Here is a 9001-nt window from a genome sequence, read left to right on the forward strand (position 1 = left end):
GAGTAATGTAGGTCCTGTTTGGCATTTTCTTCCAAAACAGGCCTGTTTTGCCACAAACACTTGTTTGGGGTTTTAATTTTTCAGCCTCTGTGTACCCCTTAAATTCCTGCACATATATTTCAGTCGCTTTTTTTCAAATCTGGCAGCCTCACCATGCCTTATCACACTATGTATGCCACTACAATTCTTAAATCTCTCAAACTAGCCTTTGCTGGCCTTAAATTCATCAATATCAGCACTAATTCCAGGCATTTTCTTATTGAGATCATCATGCAACTGCCTCGTGCAATTGTTTCTCATTGATCCACATCAACAACAGTCTCTCCTCATCTTCAACCATTTGCGATCTCAACTTTGTAAGCATATTTACACCTTTCGCAACAACAGCTTCCTTGATTGCCTTTTTCATGGTCAAGGTTGTAGCAATGGTTGTATGGGGTTTGTTATACAACCAGGCCAGCTCAGAGACACACACTGCACTTTTGCATTTTGCAATGATCGCTTTCTTCAATTCAATAGTGTTTCTCATCATTTTTACCATAGGGTTGGCACTTGAAGCAGTTACAAGCACTAAAAACAATGGAATAATACAAAATATATCGCATGTACACGTGGAATCATCCTCACTGGCTTAAAAACAATGGCACACGGGCTGTGCATATAGTGTCTGGCCACTCAGGCCATGCGGACACTTTCAGGGCGAATGACTTCAACCGAGTTCTTTGTTGTTAACCGAGCCAATATTTTGATGCAAAAACATTATTTAATTGAAATTTTATGTAATCCGATGGTGTCATAATCTGGGGGTCCACTGTATTATCCAGACAGCTGAGAAGGGGTTGTTCAGGTGGTTCAGTCATGTAGAGAGAATGGAACAAAACAGAATGACTTCAGGAGTGTATAAATCTGTAGTGGAAGGAAGGCAGGGTAGGAGTTGGCCTAGGAAAGGTTGGAGGGATGGGGTAGAGAAGGATTTGTTTGCGAGGAGCTTGGACTTCCAGCAAGCATGTGTGAATGTATTTGATAGGAGTGAAAGGAGACAAATGGTTTTTAATACATGACATGTTGTTGGAGTGTGAGCAAAATAATATTTTTGAAGGGATTCAGGGAAACTGGCAGGTTGGACTTGAGTCCTGGAGATGGGAAGTACAGTGTGGGCACTCTAAAGGAGGGGTGTTTATATTGCAGTTTTAAAGCTGTAGTGTAAAGCACCCCTCTGGGAAGACAGTGGTGGAGTGAATGATGAAAGTTTTTCTTTTTCAGGCCACCCTGCCTTGGTGGGAATCATCCAGTGTGTTAATAAAATAAAAAATAATTATTATAAACAACTTGTGACTTATCTTGAAGATCTTTACAGATAAATATTTAAAAGTGATAATTTTATTTAGTGAAACACGTGATAATGGTGAAAAAATAATTCTAGTTGAGTGTGTTGTGTCATGGTAATTTTGTGGAACATTGTACTATACTGACTCATGTTTCTGATTGCAGAAGTATTTTGTGGAAGTCTTGAACAACAACCAGGTTGTGTCTTGCCAGACACTATATCTTCAGTACTTCAAGAAGCACCAGTGTAAGTGTCTTGAACAACAACTGATATTACAGAAGTATTTTGTGGAAGACTACCAGGTTGTGTCTTGCCAGACACTATATAATCAGTACTTCAAGAAGGCTGATGCCTGTTATTCCAGTGAATTTTTAACCAGCAAAATATTACTAATCAAGCAATTTTGCTTTTGATATAAGAAATTCAATCAAAAAATGCATGACAATTAATAAAACAAATACTAGTTAATAATACTGTAATTTAAACTTTTCAGACAAATCTGTTTAAACACAAGAGAAAATAAAAATGTTGACTGTATCTGCAGTGTTCTACGAATATATTAAACTTTTATCACATAACAAAAATTATGATAGTCTTTTAACACACAATATTAAGTTTATTAGTGATTATAAGCACAAAAAGTTTTCCCCTAAATAAATCCTAACGTGGGAATATGCTCGTAACAAAAACTGTGTGTTCAGTGTCCAAAATAATTAAAAAAAAAAATTATGAAATAGACATGTGAGTACATAAGGAAGATTAACTGTACCACTGCTGTATGACTAAAATATTTTAAATGAAATTCCTTCACTTAAAAAAATATGGGAAAACACGAAGAACATAAACCATATGAATGTTCAGAGTGTCTGAAATGTTTTAGTACCAAATACAATCTAGTGAATCATATGAGAGTACATACTGGGGATAAACCATATCAATGTTCAGAGTGTCTGAAATGTTTTACTGTAAAACGCAATCTTGTGACACATATGAGAGTACATACAGGATATAAACCATATCAATGTTCAGAGTGTCTGAAATGTTTTAGTAGAAAAACCTATCTTGTGACACATGTGAGAGTACATACAGGAGATAAACCATATCAATGTTCAGAGTGTCTGAAATGTTTTAGTAGAAAAACCCATCTTGTGTCACATATGAGATTACATGCAGGAGATAAACCATATCAGTGTTCAGAGTGTCTGAGATGTTTTATTGCAAAAAGCAGTCTTGTGAGACACATGAGAGTACATACAGGAGATAAACCATATCAATGTTCAGAGTGTCTGAAAAGTTTTACTGAAAAAAACAGTCTTTTGACACATATGAGAGTTCATACAGGAGATAAACCATATCAATGTTCAGAGTGTCTGAAATGTTTTAGTAGAAAAACCAGTCTTGTGACACATGTGAGAGTACATAGAGGAGATAAACCATATCAATGTTCAGAGTGTCTGAAATGTTTTAGTAGAAAAATCCATCTTGTGACACATGTGAGAGTACATACAGGAGATAAACCATATCAATGTTCAGAGTGTCTGAAATGTTTTAGTAATAAAGCCAATCTTGTGGCACATATGAGAGTACATACAGGAGATAAACCATATCAATGTTCAGAGTGTCTGAAATGTTTTCGTAGAAAAACCCATCTTGTGACACATGTGAGAGTACATACAGGAGATAAACCATATCAGTGTTCAGAGTGTCTGAAATGTTTTAGTAGAAAACCCCTTCTTGTGACACATGTGAGAGTACATACAGGAGATAAACCATATCAATGTTCAGAGTGTCTGAAATGTTTTAGTCAAAAAACCCATCTTGTGACACATATGAGAGTACATACAGGAGATAAACCATATCAATGTTCAGAGTGTCTGAAATGTTTCAGTAGAAAACCCCTTCTTGTGACACATGTGAGAGTACATACAGGAGATAAACCATATCAATGTTCAGAGTGTCTGAAATGTTTTAGTCAAAAAACCCATCTTGTGACACATATGAGAGTACATACAGGAGATAAACCATATCAATGTTCAGAGTGTCTGAAATGTTTTAGTCAAAAAACCATTCTTGTGACACACATGAGAGTACATAGAGAAGATAAACCATATCAATGTTCAGAATGTCTGAAATGTTTTACTGTAAAAAGCAGTTTTGTTAGTCATTCACGACTACATTCTGGAGATAAAACATGTTAGTGTTTAATGTTTCAGGAATATTTTATTTATAAATTCATGAGAATATATAAAAGGAATATACCATAACAGTGTTGAGAGTGAAATATGTTAATGAAATGTTAGTCATATAAATCATTAAGTTCATAGAGGAGATAAGTTTTATTAATGTTCAGAATATCTTATATATTTTATAAAAAGTACTTGTGTACTCATGAGAGCTAATATAGAGTATGAACAATATCTACATATGGAAAATACTGTAAGATCAGGTCTGTAATCTGCTTACTGCAGTAACCAACAGGAGTGAAATATTCATTGAACAACAGGAAAGTAAAGTAAAGTTTATTTCTTTGTAAATGTTACAATGTGTAATTGCAATTTTGCATTGCTAAGTACAAAGATGCCACTATCATGCTGGGGCATTTCAGGCAGACTAATCCTAGTACAGTACATAGAAACTACTTAAAACTAGACAAATAATAGTACATAGTAACTACATAAAATTAGATAAGATAGTAGTCGTTAACTGTGGTATATTTTTATTTAATCTTAATACTAATGTGAGATAGCCAAGGTAGAGGTTTTTAACAATAATAATCCTGAAGTTGCACATAATAAAAACAGTATTACAAATAATGGTTCAGGAAGTAATATTTCATGGACTGGTGGAAGTTATGTTTGAATTGGTCAGTATCGAGAGACAAGATGATTTTTTAGCAAAGTCCTAAATTTATAAGTAGTCAGTGGATCCTTTACCGGTTCTGGTAGCGAGTTCCAGACCTGTGGACCCTTTATGTGCATAGCATTGTTACATAGTGTAAGACTGACACAAGGGATATTGAAGAGTGCCTTAAGCCTTGCATTGTGACTGAGCATTCTGTTGTGCCTGGGGCTGTGGTTGAGCCCCAGGCACAAATACCATACTTGAGGTAAGGATATATTAATGAGTGGTATAGGGTAAGGAGTGTCATTTGTTGTACATAGTATCATATCTTGCAAAGGATTCCTACTGATATGGAAATTTTCTTCGATATGTGTTAGATGTGGGAATGAAATTTAAGATTACAGTCAAGGAGAAGATGCAGAAATTTACCCTCAGTATATCTTGATATAGGGGAACCATTTCTCGATGTATTAAGCCGGATATTTAAGGCTTCTTCTCTTCTCTTTTTTAGTAAATGTCTACAGGAGAAGGGGTTACTAGCCCATCGCTCCCGGCATTTTAGTCACCTCATACGACACGCATGGCTTATGGAGGAAAGATTCTTTTCCACTTCCCCATGGACAATAGAAGAAATAAAGAAGAACAAGAGCTATTTAGAAAAAAGAGAAAAACCTAGATGTATGTATATATATATGCATGTGCGTGTCTGTGAAGTGTGAACAAAGTGTAAGTAGGAGTAGCAAGATATCCCTGTTATCTAGTGTGTTTATGAGACAGAAAAAGAAACCAGCAATCCTACCATCATGCAAAACAGTTACAGGTTTCTGTTTCACAGTCATCTGGCAGGATGGTAGTACTTCCCTGGGTGGTTGCTGTCTACCAACCTACTACCTACAGATGATGAGGTGAATCATAGAATTGATGAGGGGAAAAGGGTGAACAGTGCACTTAGGAGTCTGTGGAGACAAAGAACTTTGTCCTTGGAGGCAAAGAAGGGAATGTATGAGAGTATAGTTTTACCAACGCTCTTATATGGGTGTGAAGCATGGGTGATGAATGTTGCAGCGAGGAGAAGGCTGGAGGCAGTGGAGATGTCATGTCTGAGGGCAATGTGTGGTGTGAATATAATGCAGAGAATTCGTAGTTTGGAAGTTAGGAGGAGGTGCAGGATTACCAAAACTGTTGTCCAGAGGGCTGAGGAAGGGTTGTTGAGGTGGTTCGGACATGTAGAGAGAATGGACTGAAACAGAATGACTTTAAGAGTGTATCAGTCTGTAGTGGAAGGAAGGTGGGGTAGGGGTCAGCCTAGGAAAGGTTGGAGGGAGGGCGTAAAGGAGGTTTTGTGTGCAAGGGGCTTGGAATTCCAGCAGGCATGCGTGAGCGTGTTTGATAGGAGTGAATGGAGACAAATGGTTTTTAATACTTGACGGAATAGGTCTGAGCTTGCTACCATCTGCAGCTCATAAGACTGCCATCCCCACGAGCACCTTTGGGGCGGGGCAGATGGCAGACCAGAGGCCTAGCTTCTCCCTACGAGCCCCGTGAGGGCGGAGAATGTGGCTAGGCCTAGGGACAGTTGGTCCCAAAGATGAGGGGGTACTTGTACCTCCTCCCATGGGAGACTTACATCTTGAGACACTCCCCAGATAGGGAGCCAAGGCCAGGTCACCATTACTTGGAAAAGACCCGGGCCGGGAGAGTACCGGCAAATAAAAAAAAAACACTTGACGTGCTGTTGGAGTGTGAGCAAAGTAACATTTATGAAGGGATTCAGGGAAACCGGCAGGCCGGACTTGAGTCCTGGAGATGGGAAGTACAGTGCCTGCACTCTGAAGGAGGGGTGTTAATGTTGCAGTTTTATAAACTGTAGTGTAAAGCACCCTTCTGGCAAGACAGTGATGGAGTGAATGATGGTGAAAGTTTTTCATTTTCGGGCCACCCTGCCTTGGTGGGAATCGGCCAGTGTGTTAAAAAAAATAATTAATTTAAGGCTCTGTTGCCAAACAGCATGAAGTATGTTTTGTCTATGTTGAGAGTGAGCTTGTTGGTCATCATCCGTGTATATATTTTTAGCAGCTCATTGTTTACAGTGTTTCTAAGTACAGCTGGGTTCAAATGGGAGTAGACATAAGTAGTGTCATCTGCAAATAGAACTGGCATAAGGAGTTGGGTAGCATTAGGGAGATTATTGATGAAATGGCAAAGAGGAGTAGGCCTTGGACACTACCCTGGGGTACTCCTACACCTACCTGCTCGATAGTGGAGTTGACTATATTTGCATATACTTACTGAAGTCTGTCATTATGATAAGATTTTAGGTAATCAAGGGAATATCCTCTGATGCCATAATGATTTAGTTTTAGGTGTAGATGTGGTCCACCGAATCAAATGCTTTTTGTAGGTGAGTGAAGAACCCCAGAGGATATTCATCTTCATCAAGAGCTGTATATATTAGTTCAAGCATTTGTTTAATAGCATCATTTGTACTTCATTTTTTATTTTTTTTTTTTTGTCTAAACCCAAACTGACAGTGGTTAAGTATGCTGTTGGTTGTAAGGTAGGAGTAAAGTCGCCTGTATATTATTTTCTCGAATATTTTGGAAGGTAAGGGCAAGTTTGATATGAGTCTATAGTTGTTCAAGTCAGTTTGATCACCTCCTTTGTGGATTGGGGTGACCCTTGCTGTCTTGATGGGAAGGTTGAGGATCCTTCAGATTTGTTAAACATTGTTGCAAAAATGGGTGACAGCTCATGTGCAGCTTTTTTATATATGAATGGTGGAAAGCTATCCAAATGTTATGGTTCGAATCTTAGTCTTTGGCCAGGATAGTGCTCTCCATAAAATCACTTACTAGAATAAGAAGGAACTTGCAAACTTAGAAACGTAAGGCACAAATAAGAGCTACTGAACATTTTCTGATTTTTTATTAACCCCTTCAGGGTCCAAGGCCAAAGTCTGAAGTGGTGCCCCAGTGTCCAAGAATTTAAAAAAAAAAAATTATTTTTTCTTATGAAATGGTAGAGAATCTTTTTGTGAAGGTAATAAAATAAAAAGTACGAAATTTGATAGAAAATTGACAAAATTATGCTCTCGTGAGTTTTGATGTGTCAGCAATATTTACAAATCGGTAATTTTGCCCACTTTGACTCTAATTTTAGGCCAATTACATTATTCCAGTTGACCAAATTCTTAGCTATTTCACTAGTATTACTTCTATTCTATCAATTGAGCTATTTCACTAGTATTACTTCTATTCTATCAATTGAGCACAAGAAATCGCAAAGTTCAACTGTTTCAATTACAAAATAAAGTGATCGGAAATTGCTAATTTGGCCAATTTAACACAAAGTTCAAAATATTCCGATTTCAAAATTGGGCCCATATTAAACAATGTAGGTATTCCTGGCACTAAACTAACATTTCCTTTGTTCATTAGTTATGTTTTGAGGCTTAACAAATAAATTCCATTTTGATTTTTTTATTCACATAAAGAATTTTTATTCACACCAAAAAATAAAATATTTACTGTTATGCATGTTATATCTTGGAGATTGGTCATCCTGTGATATTTAACTACTGTAAGAGAATATGATCATCACTTAATATTATAGCGCGAAAGTCCCCGTTTATAGCTAAAATAGAGACTTTCAGCATTATATTATTATCTGTTAATATATAAAAAATACCATGGTATTATCACTATTATTGCTGTATAGCCCTTGTGGCTTAGCGCTTCTTTTTGATTATAATAATATCACTATTATTATTATTATTTACTATTATTATTATTATTGTGGAAAATACTGTATATATGTTTCAGAAATACAGTAGTTTTATGTAAATAGATGGCCATACTGTATTTAATAAAATTCATGCTATCGAAAACGGGAAGTTGCGCCTGCGCAGAAGGACACTCGCCATTGTTGCTTGAATGGAGTAACAGACGTTAAATGTAATGGGAAGAATTTTTCGTGCTCTAGAGGTTAAAATTGGGCTGACACCTCTCAAATAGGAGGCAAAATTGTTGGATGTGCATTCCTGCATAATTTGAGTATCAGGCGACTGACAGGACAACTCCATGAACCTCAGATAAGCTGTCTAATTTATGTTTAAATTCTGGCAAGTAAATTTTTCATAAATATAGGCAAAAGGGGTGGTCCTGTACATGACACATTAATCTCCAGTCAAATTGGTGAGTGATATTAAGATATATTTTCCTTTTGTTATGTGTATGTGTATATATATATATAATCCTTTAGTAATTTCATATACAGTCCACAAATTTATATATTTACCAGAATTCCTGGTGATACATATTTCATTTATAATTAACAGGTCCAGAGCAACTTGTGGATATGACAGTTGTAGGTATTGAAGGGGGACATTTTTTGCAAGCTATGTGTCCCAAATTCCTACTTGTCTAACTGATAAATAATAATTATCTTTGTTCATTTACTGTTATGCATATAATGATACATTCAGATAAATGCAATTTTCCACATTTAATATGCCCGTTGGTCCTTCTTGAACCAGAGGTAATTAGTGAAGTCATTAATTTGTTAATTACTTAATAATTACAGTGGACCCCCGCATACCGTCGGCATCACATAACGTTCAATCCGCATACCGCTCGCTTTTATCGCAAAAATTTTGCCTCGCATACCGCTCAAAAACCCGCTCACCGCTGTTCGTCCGAGACGCGTCCAATGTGCGCCCTTAGCCAGCCTCACATGTGCCGCCGGTGGCATTGTTTACCAGCCAGCCTCCGCGGTAACATCCAAGCATACAATCGGAACATTTCGTATTATTACAGTGTTTTTGGTGATTTTATC

At 37.0% G+C, this 9001-nt stretch overlaps 1 protein-coding gene across 1 annotated transcript; it reads left to right on the forward strand.

Moving 5' to 3' along the window:
* Nucleotides 1-1523: 1523 nt before the first annotated feature.
* Nucleotides 1524-8618, forward strand: LOC138852063 (zinc finger protein 84-like). Its single transcript, XM_070081679.1, has one exon. It carries the CDS (start codon nucleotides 2149-2151, stop codon nucleotides 3523-3525), a length of 1377 nt encoding a protein of 458 aa, XP_069937780.1. The 5' UTR covers nucleotides 1524-2148; the 3' UTR covers nucleotides 3526-8618.
* The last annotated feature ends 383 nt before the right edge of the window (nucleotides 8619-9001 follow it).

This window comes from Cherax quadricarinatus, unplaced genomic scaffold (assembly GCF_038502225.1).
Source record: "Cherax quadricarinatus isolate ZL_2023a unplaced genomic scaffold, ASM3850222v1 Contig3664, whole genome shotgun sequence".
Classification (NCBI taxonomy): domain Eukaryota; kingdom Metazoa; phylum Arthropoda; class Malacostraca; order Decapoda; family Parastacidae; genus Cherax; species Cherax quadricarinatus.

What these genes read in the sequence shown, in the direction of transcription:
- LOC138852063 (XM_070081679.1), top strand. Translation starts at nt 2,149, where the DNA reads ATGGGAAAACACGAAGAACATAAACCATATGAATGTTCAGAGTGTCTG.